Below are 20,716 nucleotides of genomic sequence, written 5' to 3'. Positions count from 1 at the left end.
TCAAATGTATACAAATCCAGAGGTATTTGCCTAGGTCTCCAGTGAAGCAGAATGCTACCTGTACTGTAGTGGGCGGCGCAGGCTGCTTGTGGGGCTGGTTGCCCCCCCTCCCCTGTTCAGCCGGTTCCCTCTTGCTCTTCCTGCGTCGCCGCGACCTCCTGATGGGGTCAACCTGGCGCTCCTCCGCCTCGCTGCTGTCCCCCGTCACCTTGGGGTTAAAGTTCACATCCAGGGCCTCGGGGCGGTGCGGGAAGGAGGGGGGGTTCTGCTGGGGATGATGGTGATGAGGAGGATGACGCTGGGGATGTTGGTGCTGGTGGTGGGGGTGCAGCTGGGAGTCCGGGGGGGCTTTCTTCTTCCCCAGGTTGTGAGGGGGCTTGCGGGGGCGAGCGGAGGGGACGGACGAGGGCTCGGAGTCGGTGTTGAGGGTCTCTGTGTTGGTGTACTGCCCCGAGGATGGCGAGGTGACAGGGAGGTGCTGGGTGTAAGTCCACTCTGGATCGTGCTGGGAGTCGGTGTAGTACGTCTCATCCGACAGCTTCCTGCGGAACTGCATCAGGGCCGAGGCCCAGCCCCCCTTGTCCTCGCGGTCCGACTCGGAGGCGGAGCCCATCTCGTCGTAGGCGGAGACGACGCCGGACTCCTTCTCCAGCACGCTGAAGACCAGGCTCTTCCTCTTGGTGAGCAGGCTGGGGCGGGACAGCTGGGAACTCTGCAGGGCCATCCAGTTACCGTCTGGGCTCTGGAGCACAGAGGACGCACCTGGACACACACACACACACAGTCACACACACACACAGTCACACACACAGTCACACACACACAAACACAGTGTGCACACATATTTACAGCCTTAAAGCAGACACGGTCGTATCACCAAGTTCCATGCTAAAAAAACCAGTGTAACGTTCAGAGTTGACTGTAACATAACCCGACAGAGTGATGGGGGCAGGAGTGTGTGTGTGTCTTACTGGAGTTATCCAGGCGGTCCACACTCTTCCAGCTGGGCAGCGACGAGGCCTTGGAGTCCCTCTTCAGGGAGGTGTAGTGCTGCAAGCCCCCGCCCGCCCCCACCCCCCCCTCTGACAGTTTCTCTGGGGAGTCGTCACTGGTCAGGGAGAAGGCTGACCTGGATCTCTGTTAGAAAACACACACATGCACACACATACATGAACACATACATTCACACATGCATGTCCGCAATCCATACAGACACACACACAATTGTAATACTTAGTAATACTTCAGATAATTACTGGGTGAGTTAAGATGGGGTTTAACTGTTACTTTCTCACGCTCCTAAGTGAAAACAAACCAGCTACTGTAGATTACAGCTACATATTTGTGTGTGTGTAAAGCGGCCAAGTGCTGTAAGAGTCTAAAAGTACTGAATACAAACATTCTTGGTCTCTTTTCACAGTGTCAGTACGGTGACCTGAGACTGGTGGCTGTGGTTCATATTTTAGTCAACAGGGGGCACAAGAGAGCTACAAAAACATTTGTTAAGAAAGAAAAACAGTAGAGTGGTGCAGGAGTGAGTAATCCCATTTAAATTAAGTTCCTCTCTCTCCCCCACCCTCTCTCTCCCACACCCTCTCTCTCCCCCATCCTCTCTCTCATTTTGTCCTAATTTATAATTCTGTCAGCTCATTCATAAGCACAGATATGTGTGTGAATAAGTGTGTGAATGTGTGCATGATGCATGTGTGTGTGTGTACTGTACATATGAGTGTGTGTGTGTGCATGTGCCTCGTGTATTCATGAGAGTCTGTGTATATGTTTACGTGGTGTTGATGGAGGGAGCCTAGGCTACCCCATGGTGCGCTAGGGTTAGGGAGTTTAGGTGAATCCCTGTGTGTTTTGCAGCACTTTGATCATAACTGAGTGAAACCGACATGCTGAGACAGGAGGGGGGCTGGGAAACGCTGCTTTGATTCTACACTGCGCCTGCCTGACACACGGGACACTGACAAATCAACCAAACTGGCCCCACTGAAACTCTGCCAAGACTGTGTGCATGTGTGTGTGTCTGTTTGCGTATGTGCTAAAGGCTAAAGGTTTCCCCTGTGACTAGGAATGCACCACCTGGTTGAGCACAGAGACCTGCTACAGTTCTACTGCCAGCCTCCCAGTCTGCCCTGCTGCCTCAGGAGAGTGTCTCCTGTTTATGTTTGTGTGTGTGTGTGTGTGTGTGTGCTTTATAGAGTGAGAGGTGCTACCTCCAGAGGTAGTGCGTGTGTGAGAGAAAGGGAGTGTGTGTGTTTGAATGCATGTGTATATTCAGTATATAGGGTGTGTGTGTATATCTGAGGGTGAGCGTGTGTGTATCTTCTTGAGTGTGTGTGTGTGTGTGCTGGCTGTGGGTGTGCTGGAGCTCCAGACTGACCCAGAGGGAGTACGAGCTGTGTAGCTGGGCCTGGGAGCCCTGAGCCAGGTCAGCATGGGGGGTCTGGGGGGGGGAGGGTAACTCGCCAGGTCGGCCCTGGGACTGGCTCTGAGACTGGGGCCACACAAAGTCATACTCAGATTGCATCTCTGAACGCTTCCTCCTCTGAATTATCTGAGAGAGAGAGAAAGAGAGAGTGATGGTGAGTGAGAGAGAGAGAGAGAGAGAGAGAGAGAGAGAGAGAGGGGGGGGGGGGGAGGAGAGATGGTGGAACCATGCATGGGGAGGAAAGGAATATTTATAGATTGTGATAGATAGAAGAACATAATAGGTTAGGAGAGGAGGACATAAACCTTGTTGGGCAGAAAACGATAATCAATCTGGCCAATCCTTTTAGTGTGTTTTACAAAGAAACGAAAAGCCACTTACTTTCTGTACAATGGTTGTAGCAAGTTCCTCTATAAGTTCCTCTTTGTGGTCCCGTAGATATCGAGCCTCATTCTGTTTCTCCTGCACACACACCCACAGAAACACACACACCCACAGAAACACACACACCCACAGAAACACACACACACACAGAAACACACACACACCCTCAGAAACACACACACCCACAGAAACACACACACACCCTCAGAAACACACACACCCACAGAAACACACACCCACACAAACACACACCCACACAAACACACACACACACCCACACAAACACACACACACACACATCAAAGCCTGTTCAAAGGAGCTGTGAATTACCATGAACCCCTGTGCAGTGGTGCTGAATCCAGCCAAAGACCATGACTAGAGAAGAAAAAAGAAGAGAGAAAGAGGAGAGAGAGGAGAGTAGAAAAAGAGAGGAGAGAGGATTTAGGAGGAGGAGAGTAGACACATGTGGGAGAGGAGAGAAAGAGGGGAAAAGAGAATGAGAGGGGAGAGAGAAGAGAGAAGAAGGGAGGGGAGAAAAACGGGGAGAGGAAAGAAGAGACGAGGGGGAGAGGTAAAGGGGAGAGGAGAGAGTAAGGGGAGGCGAGGGGGAGAGGTAAAGGGGAGAGGAGAGAGTAAGGGGAGGCGAGGGGGAGAGGTAAAGGGGAGAGGAGAGAGTGAGGGGAGGCGAGGGGGAGAGGTAAAGGGGAGAGGAGAGAGTGAGGGGAGGCGAGGGGGAGAGGTAAAGAGGAGAGGAGAGAGTGAGGGGAGGCGAGGGGGAGAGGTAAAGGGGAGAAGAGAAAGACGGAACATCATTGACGCCTCACCAAGCTGTCACTGAACTCTTCTGCCTTGGCAATGGCTTCCTCTATGGCTTCTTCAGCGACGCGCAAAGCAACTGTAAGGGTATCTGCCATGCTGTGTTCTGCAAACACACACACAGACGCACGCACACACACAGTGTTTGTTAGTTCTCTCTTGGGGCAATTCTTATCTGAAAGGCATATTTCAATTATGCATATTAAACAAACAAAACAAGATAATTTGACTGAACAAGTGAAATTAGCGACAGTGTCTGTGGTTGGATGTTTACACTGGACATGTTCATATGTGTGTGTGTGTGTGTGTGTGTGTGTGCATCTATGAGCATTACTGGGCTGGCCTGGAGGTAGGGGCGCTTTGGACAAGAGCCCGACAATGCAAGTGTTTTTGTAATGGCAGTATTGACTGGTTTGTACATGGCTAGTAGGCTTACCATCGCTCTGCCTGTAGAAGGTGGAGTCACTGCCACACACACTGCCATCGTTTTCGTTGCTTCCTTCGTTGATACTGCTCTCTGAACAAGAACAGAGGAAGAGGAGAGGAGGAGATTAGTTGAAGTGGGGAGCTTTGGCACCATATTACAGAAACACACATCGATGTTATGAGAGGAGAAGGGCCACTACAGTCCATAAGACAGGATAAACAGACCAAAAGCAGACTCACTCACGACAATCATGCCTCTCAGGGAAAGACAGAGAGAGAGAGAGAGAGAGAGAGAGAGAGAGAGAGAGAGAGAGAGAGAGAGAGAGAGAGAGAGAGAGAGAGAGAGAGAGAGAGAGAGAGAGAGAGAGAGAGAGAGAGAGAGAGAGAGAGAGAGAGAGAGAGAGAGAGAGAGAGAGAGAGAGAGAGAGAGAGAGACAGACAGACAGACAGACAGACAGAGAGAGAGACACAGACAGAGAGAGAGAGAAAGAAAGAGAGAAAGAGAGTGACTAAGAGACAGACAGAACGAAAGGAGAGATACTTGGCAGTGCCTCATGAAAGCCCATTGAGCAAAATGCCACACGGCCTCGATTCTCTCCTGCCGTTTGTTATCGGGGCATTGTTGAGTTGTTGTTGCTCTGCATGCTTCATTGACTTCGTTTTCACTTCCTTTCCGTCAGCTCTGCCAGACAGCCTCCTTAACCATGATGTTGCCCTTTACATGGTCGTGTGATACATTATTTCTATCTCCGTCTCCCTCCCTCCAGTTCATAGCATTGCTGTATTTACAACGGAACAGTGTCCTGACAGAGGGGGGTTGACCTCAATCCAGCCTCTTATTGGTATTGAGGCTGAGGGGCAGCAATGAATGTCACTCACTGTACCTGCGTGTAGAGCAGGGAGAGGGGGTAGAGGGGGGATGGAGGGGAGAGGAGGGAGAGAGGAGAGTGTTGGGAGATGGGGACAGAGGGCGGAGGCCGAAGGAGAGAAGCAGATGAAGGAGAGGAGAGGCAGCAGAGTCCGAGGAGGCAGCTGTTGTGTCTGAGGAGGTGCTGAGGACCCAGTGGGTCGCAAATGCAGGGGAACCATCACCACCTGTCTCTGGATGAACCTGACGAGACCCCACAGACAGAACGACAGACAGATGGACCGACAGACAGACAGACAGGCAGGCAGGCAGGCAGGCAGGCAAGCAGGCAGGCAGTGGACAGCCAGCCTGTCACAAATTGCCATCAGTTACACACACACGCACGCACACACTTATGCATACACACGTTCTGTAAGCACACACACAAACACACTGCCCCAAATTCCTGCTGTTCCACCAGTGTTTTAAGGGCCCAACTGGGTCTGATTGGAGCAGGTTGATCATCCCCAGGAGAGGAAGCAAGGAGTCAATAAAGCACTGCTTGATGAAACAGATGGCCCCCTGGGATACGCACACACCCCCAATAAATGACTCAGTGCTGATGTGGAAGTGGAGCTTAGACAAACACAGACACACAGACACACACAAACACACACACACACACACTCATCTAGGTAGACAGACAAGCATACAGCAAAAAAGAATACCAAATCTTTAGACGTGTGCATGTGTGTGTGTGACATCCTGATGTGAGCTCTCAGCATGCACACGCCCTGATACACCATCAAGCTGACGTGCTGTGTGACAACCTGACATGACGTTGGGTCTCTCTCCTGCCCTGTCAATCATGGATGCAAATCAAAAGGAGCACCGCCCCCCTTCTCCCGCAAAAGGAAGTTCAAGTGACAGGGTGTGGTTATTGGGGGAAGTAGGGGGCTTCTCAGCATGTGTCTTCATTTCCTGTCTGGTCATCGCCTCACCTTACCCCGCTGCACTCGGCTGCACCATCCCTCCATATCACCATGGCAACACTGCAGACGACAGCATCATCGTGAGGGTGGGTGTGTGTTTGTGTGTGTTTGAGACACTGTCAATAATAACACTTAAAGCTCCTCCTAACAGTGGGGGCATGTAGAGACCAGACAGCTTGCTCTCAATTGTATCAGAGCATCTGTCACAACACACACACACAGCACAGCTTTTCTGTACACGCGCTGGGAAACTACATGACAGCTAGCATACCAGCAGACAGAGAGAAGGGAGAGACAGAAACTAAAAGACAGTCATGTGCACATAGATAAAATACAGTGGCCCTTTTCTTTTTCTCTTCCGCAAACAGATAAACTACATGTTATGACATGTTTTGGCCACCAGAGGCACTGCATGCCACGACTGGGATTGGGATTTGAGGTTGAGGGTGTTTTGTGAAATATCTCTCCAGTATAACTGTCCTCTCCTCATCCTATTAAATCTTGTGACACTAGCAACGCCTCTGCAATAAAGTGCATCGTATGTTTGTGTGAGTATATGTGTGTGTGTGTCTTTAACCTTTTCCAATCTGTGACAAATGATTGATGATGGATCCATATGAGGTTGACACCAGTTAAACTCCCCCATGGTCACATGAGCCCCCCCCCCCCCAGCTTCAGACTAGCCCTAACACAACACTTGGATGGTCCCAAACACACATTTGAACACAAGATTATTTCACTCTTTTTTCAATCTTTGTGAACCCAAGCATTCAGCTCTTAGGCCCTAGCCACCAGTCCCAGGCCCCAGGATCCAGCCCTCAGCTCTCAGCCCTCAGCCCTGCTCAAGCTTCTCCATTTTGCTCTCCCCTCCCAGGGTAAGGCCCTTTCCAGCCAGACTCCCAGAGTCAACTCCAGGACAGCACCTCACTGAGTCACTAATGTCTCCAAGACTCCAAACAGCATGAGAGGGACAACCAAGGTCACCATTCACAAAATGCCTCAGACACTGACTCACAGAGTAAGCTCGGGCCAGCTCCGCTCATCCAGGGAGGCGGAAGCAGAGAGGACACTGAACGATGTGTATAGTGCGGCGCTCCCGAGTGCTCACAGGCTATTTTAAACTCAAGACGCTCTACAGAATTCCGGTCAAAAACACAGAGCAATGAGGAGCGCTCTGCTCCACGAGGTGCTACGGTTCTCTTGAGGCGATCGCTGCAATTTTACTATAGAAATGATGCACTTTAAGAGGAGACCAGTGGATTGCCAGGACAGAGTTTACAGGCTCAGAATGAGCTCAGACCCACCCAGGTGGAAATAACAGGCACCAACAAGAGGTCGGCTCAGGCTGACCACATTCTTCTGTCTGTTCTGGATGTAGGAGGATTGGGGTGGACGTGAAACCAAATGTGAGCTGGCAGTTCCGTGAATGTTATCGCATGAATTCAATAAACATTTTACAGCACTACCCATGAATGGTATCTGGGTGGTAAACTGTATCTCTGAGATAGTTATCCTGCGGTTGCTGCAACGTTATCTCAGCATTGTGCTGTGACGAGAAACCTGCTTTGTGGTAAAGAGAGACACGCACATCCATCTCCTCCTCCTGGTCTTTCCTCTCCTTCTCCCTGTACTCCTTCTCCTCCTGCTGCTCTTCCACCTCCCCATTCTCCATCTCCTCATCTTTTCACCCTCTCCTCCTCCTCTTCCTTCCTCTCCCCCTCGTCCTCCTCATCCCTTTTCCTCCTCCATCTCTTCTTCCTCCTCCCAGTCCTCCTCTCTAGCTTGTTCCATCAACGTCTCCTCCATGTTTAATTGGACCAGCCCCCTGGGCCACATCTATCATCCATATCACTGCTACTGCAGACGACTGCCGGTGCAGGTCACACACACACACACACACGCATGCACACTCACACAGGCACACGCATGCACACGCAAACCAAGCGCACATACATACAGACACACACACACGTGCACGCAGAGAAGGACACACACACGTGTGTGCATCCACACAAAGACGCACGTGCACATACACTCACGACTACACACACACACACACACACACACACACAGCCTTCACTCTCACTGAGTGACAGGAAGGTACACATAGCTCATGTTCACATTTTCTGCCAGTACGTTTGAAGGTCACTTCATTGACTAGCAATTCAACTCTTTACAGTGTACAGTTAACAAAAGTACACAAAACCACATCTGGGATCTCCAAAAGACGAGCCCTGATTTTAGCCCTAGTGTACTCTCGACGAATCAAGTACCATATTTCAAACACTGCAAGTCAAAGAATATTCTTTTACTTTAGATTTCTCCTTGCAGATTCTCCCTTTGATTTCAATGAAAGCAGAGGAGACGTTCCAAGTTACAACAGGCTCTGAGTGGGTCACAGTGCAGGAGGGGGAGGGGAGTTATGAAACCTCCATCCTGTGGATTCTTTACCGCATTGGTGGATACTGATCATCCTTCCACTGATTAAGAGGCGGTATCATGGAAACACGGAAGCTTCCAGAAGGATCCCTAACCCTGCCATGCTGAGATCTCTACAATCTCACCCTATCTAGTCTGAAGTAGGAGATAAAAGAGAGGAGGACTTGGGAGGAGAGAGAAAGAGAGGGAGAGAGGAGGAACGGGAGAGAAAGAAGGGAGGGGGCATCTCATTGAGAAACAGAAGGACATTCTCAGGGACGAAAGCACCGAAAGAGAAACACACATGCGCGCACACACGGGCGCGCGCGTGCACACACACAAACACACAAACACGAGGCAGTAAGTCATGTATGGTTAGCCCAGAACATAACACAACAGATGCATTTCCCCCATAATACAACACTGTGTCTGTGTACGCGAGCGCGCATACAGCATGTGCAGGAGACAATTATAAAATCGGTTCGTCTCATGTGAAGTGGGACGCGAGTGACAGCGGCAGTTAATCCTGTTTTCCTGTTCTCCTCTGTGATGATGTAAGAGAGGGAGGATAGTAGAGGAGAGGACGGCCAGACGGACGGCCAGACGGACGGACACAGCTCCGCCTGCGGCCCCCGGTACACGGGATTCTCTGTTGTTGTTGTTTATTAAATCACTCACTCGGTCTCCGTGCAGTACACGGTTGTCTCATGCTACCAGCAACAATGGCATCTGGACGGGGACGATTAAACGCGTTCCACTCTCCCTCTTCAGCACAGGAACTAATCACTCAGCGCCAAAGTGGCCAGGGCCTGCGAGGGGATTACTCCCCCCAGCCAGAAGCTCTGTCCCTGGGCCTCTGACCCAGTGGCTTCCCCCTCTGCCGGAGCGGCACTCTGGAGCGGCCACAGACACTATCCTCCATTAGGCTTAGTGAACATGCGCCTTAACTTTGCCTGCTAATATCACACTGGGATTACAGCCCCAAATTCTGGGATTAAATGGATCCAGAGGCCAGACTAGGTTGGGCAATGTGTGTATAAGGCTGAGAATCGTGTTTGCGTGTGTGAGAGAGAGAGAGAGTACGTAGAGTAGAATGGGTAGAGAGAGAGAGTGAGTTAGTGTTCAATCCCAATAGTTAGGTTTATGACGATAGCCAAAAGAGCATAGTGACCTCGGCTGAACCAAACACACACACACGGATACTGTTTACTAGAGGCCAGGGAGACAAAGGCATCTTCGTTCTGATGCAACTGGAGCAGTGCTTACCTGGGAGTTCGGAGAGGGTTCCTCTCTCTATGATGTGCTTCCTGTACAGAGTCTTCAAGACCTTGGCGCTACCGAAGCGTTTGAAGCGACTCTTGACGTTGTTGTAGTACCATTCCAGAGACTGGGTCCTTAGAATCCTGGAGGGCGGAGGAGGAGCAGGAAGAGAGAGAGATAGAGGGGGAAAGACACAGAGACAGACAGAGTCAGTCAAAGGTGAAATTAAACATGGCAAAAAAATGAAACAGTTCAGAAGAACTTTCTAATCACTCTGGATTGTAAGCTCAGAACCCAAACTTTTCATGTTTCATTTTGTGTCTTTGCAGTGCAGTGGGAGATAACTAGACCTGCTTCAGACAAGTGTCTCGGTCATTGCTCTCCATGTGAACCAATACAAGTGAAGTCAATTGGCTCATGTCCAATCCCCATTTACGATATTGAATCAGCTACCTGGCATAATTTCAAACTCAAGTTGACAGTCATCCAGTCCACAGTCCCATAGACACACAAAGCTCCACTTAGACTCTTCAGAGAAAATAATTGGCTTCCAAATCTGGTTGACCAGGGCTTTACTCTCCAGTCTGGTCGTGTGTATGTGCGTGTGTTTGTCTTTGTGTGTGTGTGTCTTTGTGTGTGTGTGTGTCTTTGAAGTCCACTCCCCCATGGTGTGAAGCTGCTAGTGGAAAGGCTGAAGCCTGTCCCAATTCCTAAGTGCTGACTGTTACGTAAACTGCATTCCATTGTGGGGTGAGTTTTGAGTTGGGATTGACCAAACAATCATAAGAGTACAGAAAATGGTCATTGAGACGTGTGCAGTATGTGGGTGTGTGTGTGTGTGTGTGCTTTCTTCTACATCAGAGTGACACACCAGTAAGTGAACACTAAGAGGATCTTGAGTGGCCCTGAGGCTTCATGGTTTAAAGGAATCTCTCCAATCCCATCTTTTCTTCTCCCTCCCTCCTTCAATCCCCTCAGACCTGCATCCTCCCTTCCCCCCCTTCCCTCCCTCCCCCCTTCCCTCCCTCCCTCCCTTCCCCCCTTCCCTCCCTCCCCCCTTCCCTCCCTCCCTCCCTTCCCCCCTTCCCTCCCTCCCTCCCCCCTTCCCTCCCTGCTTTCTTTCATCTTTCCCTGCTGGCATTCTTTTCACCCTCCATCCATCCTTCCATCCCTCCCTCCCTTCCACTCTCTCTGAAGAGTTCAGAAGCTCTGGCTCTACCAGCAGTCTGTTCTCAGCACCCAAACTCCATCATCCAGTTCCCAGTTTAATCAAACCACCAAGGGGTCTTTATCTCTGCTCCACCCCCACAGCGGGCGCCACAAGATGGTGAAAGAAATACACCCCAAATTGCAGAAGTATTTTGGATTCAGGGAAGCAAGGGCAGATGGAAATAGGTTTTACTGAACTCCAAAATGAGCTAAGAAAGGGCCCTTTGACCTATGAGGTATGTTTAAAAAACAGGAAATTGCTGCAATTCCATTTGGCATTGAATGGAATCACAACCTCTCTCAGGGCTGAATGCACCCAGATGCTGAGATGATTACGGCGTTTTGCAATATCACTTTCCTAATGAAAAACATTGTATGTGAATATGCCATGGCTGATTAGAGAGTGGACTCATTTGTGGCCTGGCCTGGCTGTGTGCTGTGACTAGTGTGCCGACGTGGTAACGTATTTGAAGGCCTGCATGTTCCAGACCACTGATCAGGAGAGGTTGGGAAGCAGCCTTCTGATTGGTTGCGTCTGTTTCTCTGCTCTACCCTCTCTGCTCTCCCTCTCTCTCTGCTCTACTGTTTCTCTACTCTCTCTCCCTGCTTTCTGTCTGAACTGTCTCATTTGTTCCTGCTCTTTCTCTCTCTGCTCTCTCTCCTTGTAATCTCACTGTCACCACAGTCTACACAAACCCAACCCAAACTAAGCTTCTCATCTCAAGACAAAAGAATTTGGGAGAACCAAGGAAACTTCATACACTTGCAGAATTACAATAATGACTGAAACAGAAGTGGATCAGGGGAGGTTTCAGTGCGAGTAAAGTATCTCCATGCTGCTCGCTTCTACAAATACCCATCCCATAATAAGGCTGGGAGATCCCTTATGTTCCCCTGCTCTGCACACATAAATAAGACAGAAAGGAATTCCTTGAGATGCTCTCCAGACACGGGGCCTGCCCTCTCCTCCTTCATCCCCCCCTCCATCCCTCTCCCCCCTCCCTCCATCCTTTTTGGAGCATGAGAGAGAAGCTCACCCCTACACTCTTTCTCTGTATCTCTCCCTCTCTCTTTATCTCTCTCTCTCTAAATATGTATCTCTGTCTCTCTCTGTGTCTCTTTGTCAATTTGCACATCTAAATGAGATCTAAATAAAATATGTGAAAGTGCTCAAATAAAAGGCCCCTCTGTGGCTCTTGCCAAGGTCCCGCTTCTCTGGCAAGAGCAGATATTACCATAATTGACTTTCTGAGTCATCTAATGAATTGGAGTGGTTTCTGTCAGAGGTGGGGGCGGGGGGGGAGTGGGGGAGGTAAGGAGGGGGCTTTAACCGGAGATCAAACAGAATCTGTCCTCGCTCTGAATGCTATCGCAGGATTCTTTTTCGAATGAAGGAACATAAGGCGGTGGAGACATCGTTCTCGCTTTTTTCCTTTGTGCGGATCAGAGCTGGGGGGGGGGGGGGGGGTAGTCACAGGGAGCTCTCGAGCCGCACGTCTTAATGAGAATATAGTGTCTGAAGGGCCGTCGGCTCCTGCTAATCTGACCGCTTCAATCATGGCTCCACTTTAACCCGACGGGTGGGGCAAGGGAGGGGGCAGGGGGGGTTTCCTATTTCAAACTTGAACAGAAAGTGAAGAAAAACTTCTGAGAAGGCATGATAAGGACATCAAACTGTGTTTCCCTGCAGCCTTCCTGAGGTGGAGGCAGACTGCAGGTGGAGTGGAGGCAGACTGCAGGTGGAGTGGAGGCAGACTGCAGGTGGAGTGGAGGCAGACTGCAGGTGGAGTGGAGGCGGACTGCAGGTGGAGTGGAGGCGGACTGCAGGTGGAGTGGAGGCAGACTGCAGGTGGAGTGGAGGCAGACTGCAGGTGGAGTGGAGGCAGACTGCAGGTGGAGTGGAGGCAGACTGCAGGTGGAGTGGAGGCGGACTGCAGGTGGAGTGGAGGCGGACTGCAGGTGGAGTGGAGGCGGACTGCAGGTGGAGTGGAGGCGGACTGCAGGTGGAGTGGAGGCGGACTGCAGGTGGAGTGGAGGCAGACTGCAGGTGGAGTGGAGGCAGACTGCAGGTGGAGTGGAGGCAGACTGCAGGTGGAGTGGAGGCAGACTGCAGGTGGAGTGGAGGCGGACTGCAGGTGGAGTGGAGGCAGACTGCAGGTGGAGTGGAGGCGGACTGCAGGTGGAGTGGAGGCGGACTGCAGGTGGAGTGGAGGCGGACTGCAGGTGGAGTGGAGGCAGACTGCAGGTGGAGTGGAGGCAGACTGCAGGTGGAGTGGAGGCAGACTGCAGGTGGAGTGGAGGCGGACTGCAGGTGGAGTGGAGGCGGACTGCAGGTGGAGTGGAGGCGGACTGCAGGTGGAGTGGAGGCGGACTGCAGGTGGAGTGGAGGCGGACTGCAGGTGGAGTGGAGGCAGACTGCAGGTGGAGTGGAGGCAGACTGCAGGTGGAGTGGAGGCAGACTGCAGGTGGAGTGGAGGCGGACTGCAGGTGGAGTGGAGGCAGACTGCAGGTGGAGTGGAGGCAGACTGCAGGTGGAGTGGAGGCAGACTGCAGGTGGAGTGGAGGCAGACTGCAGGTGGAGTGGAGGCGGACTGCAGGTGGAGTGGAGGCAGACTGCAGGTGGAGTGGAGGCGGACTGCAGGTGGAGTGGAGGCGGACTGCAGGTGGAGTGGAGGCAGACTGCAGGTGGAGTGGAGGCAGACTGCAGGTGGAGTGGAGGCAGACTGCAGGTGGAGTGGAGGCGGACTGCAGGTGGAGTGGAGGCAGACTGCAGGTGGAGTGGAGGCGGACTGCAGGTGGAGTGGAGGCGGACTGCAGGTGGAGTGGAGGCGGACTGCAGGTGGAGTGGAGGCAGACTGCAGGTGGAGTGGAGGCAGACTGCAGGTGGAGTGGAGGCAGACTGCAGGTGGAGTGGAGGCAGACTGCAGGTGGAGTGGAGGCAGACTGCAGGTGGAGTGGAGGCAGACTGCAGCGGGGCCTCTCTCCAGCGAGGGCTGCCAAAGGTGAGGTGGTCGACTATTTATTCCACAAACAAACAACGTTATGCAAATGATAGATTTATGTAAACCCTTATGTAAGATTACTGCTTATTGAGTATGAGCCTGCTGTAAGTAAACGGACGAGCAGTCAAGACTGAGCCTGGAGCCAACAACCTTGTAATGTTAATAAAGTTCATCATTCAACAAATTAGTGACTAATTCCTCTTTAGAAACAAACAAGATCGGGTCCCTTCCAGTTCCTCCTCTGTGTGTCTCAGTGTAGCTTTGTTCTATAACCCCAGACAGAATGTATGAGTACTAGGAAACGACAGCTAGTGAGTGACTGAAGGTGCGGACGGGATGATGGAGTGTCTGTGTGTTCAGCTTGTGAGTGTGTGTCTAAGTAAGTGACTGTGCGTGTGACACCCTCTGCTTCCTCTGTTCCACTCTGCTCGGAGTCTGTTAGTGGCAGCGTCTGGGTACACTGTGTGCCAGAAGCCTCCCTGTCTTCACCTGCCTCTCCAGATCTCTGCAGAGAGAACACACCCCAAAGGATAACTGCAGGTCCCAACCTCCCCAGGCTACCAGCAAGACCCTTGTTGATGCCCCTTCTTAGAAGATGAGGGGGGGTATTGATCTCCTGTCTGTGTGTAGGGCCCTAGGTGTGATGGGCATTCACACAGGGAGCAGGGATGAAGAGACCCCAGACCGCCGAATCAGTGGTTTTGTAATTGACTCTTACACACACACACACACACACACACGTGCATGCACACACACACACAAAAACTTTCACACACAAAAACACAGAGCCACACACTCTTGTGTCATCCAGCTCACCGGTCACTTGATGGTTCTAAATTTAGGAGCAGCACATCTTGCTGCTCAGGCACTGCCGGGCAATTCTCTCACTCACCCAAACCTCATCTTCCCTTCAACACCTCCCCCCATCCCCCATCCCTCACCCCCCTCTCTCTCTCTCAAGACATCCAGACCCCCTGGCTCTACCAAGGGCAATGGCAGCATCTGGCACAGACCAGGGGCAAACAGCAGGTCAGAGAAGGCAGTACTAGGATAGACTAGGAGAAGCTCTAGGATCATATATAATGATATATATTCTCTCTCGTAGACCCATATGTTAGGAGTTGGAGAGTGTATGTAGAGAGTCACTGACTGGATAGACTACTCACTCTGTAGGGAGGGAGTCCTGTACTATTCATAGGGAGTCATCGACAGTCCATAGGGTGTGATAGACTGCTTACATTTTAAGTCCTAGACAGTTCGACTAGCAGCAGGATCAAGACTGTACACACAGCAATGGTAATGCTAAGCACCCTGGTAATGCCAGTCATCAATTTAGACGACACTGTGAGAGTAGAGGACTAGGAGACAGACTGATAAGTGGTGAGGGAGAACCACTAAGAAAGAGCGAGACAATCGGACGCGAGCCTCCCCCGTCGGTCACCACCTACTCATCTAGGCTCCTCCAGGACGGCCTGCTGTCACTAGAGGAGCCCCTGATGAGAGAAGCTCCAGACTGGGCCCCCATCCAGCACGCTAAGAGTGGAGCCCAGCCATAGGGTGGAACGTACAGTCAGAAAATGACCTGCTGTAATCTTGTTCCTGTCGCCCCCAGCCTATCTGGCCCCTCTGCTGGGCCAATGACACTGTAGCTGGGAGCGACTGCAGCCTTGAGGAGAACGCGGCGCACTGCAGCTGCGGAGAGAGGGGCGTATGAGCATGTTTATTCACGCTCAGGAAGCGGAATGTTTGTCTTTTACGGCTGCAGCGTGGGTGAAAGCCCAAGGCAAGTGTTCCACTTTGTGGGACAGTAAAGGGACTCTTGAATCTAGAATGTAAACAAGACAATGTTCATTCATAATGTCTAACCTCTGCTCGTCCTAACAGTCGTGTATGTGGCTATGTTTGGTGACTGCAAGTCATAGAAATCGACCGAAAACGAAAAAAAGACTTTTAGCGAGATAAACCGCAGGGGTGAGGAAGGCATGATTTAGGCTCTTCCGGAGAGCCAACCATGCCCTGTCAAGACCTCCATACATTCCACAACAACCCAGAGGCCAGAGGCAGAGACACAATGTCATCCTAGGGGTCATGTCAAGTCACCTTAACGACTTAACACCTGGCCAACCGAAGCAGAGAGCAGGGGGGTGCATCGGAGATGGCAGTGGTGGAACACTGCTGGACTGTGGAGAAGGGCACACAGCAGAAGGAGCCATGTGACTACACCTAGCCTGTGATCATAGTGTCACCTTCACTGACTAGGTAGGGTGGAGGAATGAGAGGGGTTGAGGAGAGAAAGACTGAGACCGGGAGTGTTTGTGTGTGTGTGTGTGTGTTTGAGAGAGAGAGAGAGAGAGAGAGAGAGAGAGAGAGAGAGAGAGAGAGAGAGAGAGAGAGAGAGAGAGAGAGAGAGAGAGAGAGAGAGAGCAAAGGACAGAGAGAGAGAGCGAAGAGAGAGAGAGAGAGAGACAGCGAAGAGAGAGAGAGAGAGAGAGAGAGAGAGAGAGAGAGAGAGAGAGAGAGAGAGAGAGAGAGAGAGAGAGAGAGAGAGAGAGAGAGAGCAGAAAGAAGCAAATGAAGAAAATAAAAAGAAAAGATTGGATAATATGTTTCTGAGATTGGGTGTGTAGAGAAAAGGGGAAGAGGGAGAGAGAGGGGAGGCGGTCATGGGGACACATCACACCCCAGATGCATGGGGCATTAGTTGCCCGTCCCTATTTTTAGAAGTCACGCTTCATCCTCAGCCTGTGTTATCCATACGGATCGATCTTCAATAGGAGGGAGAGAGAGAGAGAGAGAGAGATGGGGGAAGAGGTAAAGAGAAAGAGGAAGAGAGTTAGATAAAAAGTAAAGGGACAGACAGTAAGAGAGAAAAGGAGAGGGAGAGAGAGAGAGAGAGAGAGAGAGAGAGAGAGAGAGAGAGAGAGAGAGAGAGAGAGAGAGACGCTGACCTGCAATCTTTCATCTCTGGCTACATTTCCTTCAAGTGCTCTGGGCCCGCACCTTGCTCTGTCAGGAACAAACCCTTCTCTACTACTCCTTCACTTGATAAGCCTGGCTTCCCCCCAAAAAAGAGGTTGACAAAAGGAATATTTTAAAGTGGGTAACAATGTCGGAAGCACTGAACTGAAGGTCGCATTCAGACTATCAGCTTGTCTGACAGACTGTTTGACTGAGGGAGAGCTGACATCCCTGTCTCATCCACATCTCTAAAATGAGAGAGAGAGGGAGAGAGAGAGAGAGAGAGAGAGAGAGAGAGAGAGAGAGAGAGAGAGAGAGAGAGAGAGAGAGAGAGAGAGAGAGAGAGAGAGAGAGAGGGAGAGGGAGAGGGAGAGGGAAAGAGGGAGAGAGAGACCAAAGGACTAGAAACTCGGCACCGGAAAGTAGAATTCGAGTCCTGACACTTCAGAGTATTATGGGAAACCACACAGAACACTTCCTGTGTGTCCCCTTTTCTTCCGGGTCAAAGAGCATTAGAGTGTATCTGTGACCTCATGTATTGTAGCTGGATGGCCATGTTTTAAAAGTAAACTTGTTTGCTGTTCTAACGCTGAACATGGAAAAACAAACCTCACACGTCATGTCCAGAATAACAAAACAGCTCCATTATCTCCTGTTTTCTGGTTGCAGTTCAAGGCGTTAGCAGTTAACAGTAACAGTACAATGTATCATGTCACATAACATTATGAGGATTAACATTGTGTCAGTATCTGAGTCTGAGTGCTGGAGATGATAGCACAGCTCTGAACCCTGCTCACTCCCTTTCTCCTCACTGTAAATAAAGCAGTATGTATTCCGGGGCCAGCATCATGAGCTTCTCTATAAACACACAGAATGCCCTTGCCCCACGGGACACAGCGGGGTTTCTCTGGTCGAAGCTTAAGACAGTTTAATACTCCCCCAGCGGACGTGAGTAACAAAGAATTGGAAAATGTGTTTGTATGTGTGTGTGTGCATGTGTGTCTGAGCGAGGATACGTGCGTGGGTGTGTGCATGCGTGCACATGTGTTTGTGTGTGTGTGTGTGTGCGTGTGCACATCAGCCCATCACAATAATTCCTCCACGCTTGTCACCCCCGAGGCCACATCTTCTAGTCACTTGAGTGCGTTTCATATGAGGCTGTACACTCCCAAAACAGGATCATAAATGCTGCCATTTCACTGCAGAACCACCAATTAAGAAATCCATGAATGTCCCTTCTCTCAAACAAGACCCTAGTGGGTGTCAAGGGGTAAGGGTCCCTTTAGGTTGTAGACAAGACCAAAGAGACAAATAACACTAACTATACATCCTCTCTTGACAAACTTTCCATGGAAGACATCATTTGCAAACACACAGGGATTGGGTGTGGTGAACAATAACGCTCGTCATTTCAGAGCCAGACAAAGATAATGCAGATGTGTACGATGTCAGAAACAACTGTTCTCTGATTGGTCATATTGGTCGGTCTGTGGACCTGATAGTTAAACAGTTAAACAACTCTCAACTTTGAGTCAGTTTTATGGGTGCATGAAAAAGACAGTGGCTATTTTGACACAATGCGGGCTTAGACTAGTGCAAAGGGTTTGCATTGAAAGGCATTATATTAAATAGGCCAACACTATGTAGAGGCAATCACAGGACTCTGGATCTTTCTCCCTCCCTTTCACTTCTTTCTCTCTCCCTCCTTACGGCTATCTCCCTTAGTCTAAATATTTTAAAGGATGACAGAATAGCATTAAAAAAGGTGCTGGCAAGTGACCACATATTGTAATATCTCTGGCTAAAATACTGTCTTGGGCATCTGCAGTTTATGAATAAGGGAGTATCTGCAACCTGAGGAGGTATAAATTAGGCGAAGTTTTCATTTTTATGAAACTTAATTCAAGCCAATGAGTATCTTGAACTAGCTGTCCTGACAAGTCAGACACGCAGCAACTGGCTAACAGTTTGTGTGCGTGTGTGTCTGTGTGTGTGCATGCATGAGCCAGTCCTGAGTAAGTTTTCGCCCCATCGGCTCAGTAGTCAGCCAGATAGACCAGGAGGACCATCAATGACACACTCCCTCCCTCATCCCTCCATCTCTCTCTCCTTCTCTCTCTGTCCACAGAACTGGAGAATCTTTGCATAGAGAACCAGCAGATTATCCTATACATCCCACATAGCATACGGTGTACATTAGTCAACTTCTCCATAGCCTGTCATATACAGCTCTACCGATTCCTCTACCAGTCTACCCCACTACCCCAGGCATCAATCTCTCTGTCTCTCTCTCTCTCTACAATTATCAGTGCATGTAGAAGGGTTTCTGTGCCAGTGGCTCCATGGCACAGCCAGAGACAGATGGAGGATTGGCCACAGACTGTAACAGCCAGGCAAGCAAATACAGAAATCTCCTTCTCAGACCCACGTTCGTTTCTTTGCTACAGACTAACAGCTAACACATTGCTAAAAGACAAGATCTCGTCAATAGCTAACACCATGCTAAACGGTAGCACAGAATGAACAGCTAATATCTTGCTAAAAGCTAACATCATGCTAATTCTAACAGTGTTACTAGCAAACACGTGGCAAGGAACTCTCAAGGACAATTCAGTCTCCGGCACATGGTATGACATGCAAACCTGACAAACTCCAGTATTCCAGCAGCAAACATCAGGTTTAATCTAATTAGAGGCCATGACAGATTAACATGAGCTGGGCTAAATTAGGATGTAGAGGGGGGGGGGATCACGGTGAAGTGAGATTCTGTGAGGATTCTTTGTGTAGGATGCCAGAGTATATCGAATGAGACTAGTAGATTGGTTCTGCTCTACATTTAGATGGCATCCAAGCATTACCTGCTGGACAGAGCCCGTCAGGAACCCAGGCCCCTTAAAACAACAAGCGAGAACTTTTATGTAGCAAATCACTTTAATCATAGGATTAAACAGCATTAAACATATGAAATCAAGCGACAGGATAATAGGAGTTCTCAGTGCTAAGCCCAAAGAGTGTAACAATAACATCCTCACATCTTCTGGATAGCATGAGTTGCATGAAGTGTACGTTAAGCTCATTCCAATGACTGACTTGCACTATAAAGCTGTGAGCTCTAAAGAGGGGTGGTAAACATTGCTCTAACAGCTCACTCAAGCCAAAAAATGAGAGTGTGCATGTCTGTGTAAGATAAAACGAGAGAAAGGAGGGTGAGAAAATGCACATGAGTGTGCGTGTGTGGAAGGGGGGGGGTGGGGGTTCACATCCCTTTGATGTGTTATGACCCCCCCCACCCCCCCCCCACCCCCCACCACCACAACTGACACAGTCATCCATGGTCCTCCTCCACACACTCCAGAGTCGTCCCAGGCTACCCAGCAGCACTGTCCAGAGTCGTCCCAGGCTACCCAGCAGCAAAAGTCCTCTATTATTCATGCCAGGAGGCTGATATGGAGCCCTGAGTACCCCGGGGAGAGCTGGTGCAGTGCAGGGCTCTCCATCCCTATTCCTGGGGAGCTGCCTTCCTGCAGGCTTCCTCTTCAACCCTGCTTTTAGCTCATCCCACTCTGCTTGTCTATCAGCTAATTTTAAGAATGCTAATTTAGGACTGGAGCTAAACATCTACAGGCTCAAGCACTTCAGGAACATGGTTGGACAGACGTGCCAGTGTAAACCTCCCTGATTGTTCTCTTCAACCTCTACACGTCAAGGTGATTCCCTCCGAACGAGAGAAAGCTCAATAGCAGATGAGATTGGACTGGAGAGCAAATCACCATGAATAACTGCCGGCCTCACCGCGGGCCGCCTTTAACGACAATCATCCAGCTGAGAGTGAGGGCGTCCCTCACAGCCACGGGCCCTCTGCTAGCCGCTCGCTTCAATACAGTCAAAACACTTTTTATTGCTGAGCAGTCGACGCTGCGAGACCACAGCGGGCGGCAGAGCAACCCTGTGACAGGCGACAGGACACCCT

The 20,716-nt window shown here is 50.5% G+C and overlaps 2 protein-coding genes across 5 annotated transcripts in view; both read right to left on the bottom strand.

The window, feature by feature from the left end:
* chmp4c (charged multivesicular body protein 4C) overlaps positions 1 to 20,716 on the bottom strand; it is an 88,912-nt gene that overhangs the window by 16,964 nt on the left and 51,232 nt on the right. The window lies entirely within an intron of this gene.
* myripb (myosin VIIA and Rab interacting protein b) overlaps positions 1 to 20,716 on the bottom strand; it is a 68,535-nt gene that overhangs the window by 6,081 nt on the left and 41,738 nt on the right. For all 4 annotated transcript variants that reach the window (XM_062480133.1, XM_062480132.1, XM_062480130.1 and 1 more), the window contains exons 4-10: positions 9,584 to 9,720; positions 4,071 to 4,151; positions 3,643 to 3,740; positions 2,816 to 2,896; positions 2,387 to 2,560; positions 972 to 1,137; positions 59 to 762 (exon numbers count right to left, since the gene is read on the bottom strand). In XM_062480133.1, the coding sequence (XP_062336117.1) occupies positions 59 to 762; positions 972 to 1,137; positions 2,387 to 2,560; positions 2,816 to 2,896; positions 3,643 to 3,740; positions 4,071 to 4,151; positions 9,584 to 9,720 (1,441 nt within the window). The remainder of the gene's footprint in view (positions 1 to 58; positions 763 to 971; positions 1,138 to 2,386; positions 2,561 to 2,815; positions 2,897 to 3,642; positions 3,741 to 4,070; positions 4,152 to 9,583; positions 9,721 to 20,716) is intronic.

Source organism: Osmerus eperlanus, chromosome 15, assembly GCF_963692335.1.
Source record: "Osmerus eperlanus chromosome 15, fOsmEpe2.1, whole genome shotgun sequence".
Classification (NCBI taxonomy): Eukaryota; Metazoa; Chordata; class Actinopteri; order Osmeriformes; family Osmeridae; genus Osmerus; species Osmerus eperlanus.
The sequence above is the reverse complement of the archived record's forward strand: the minus strand, read 5'-3'. Positions and strand labels throughout refer to the sequence as shown.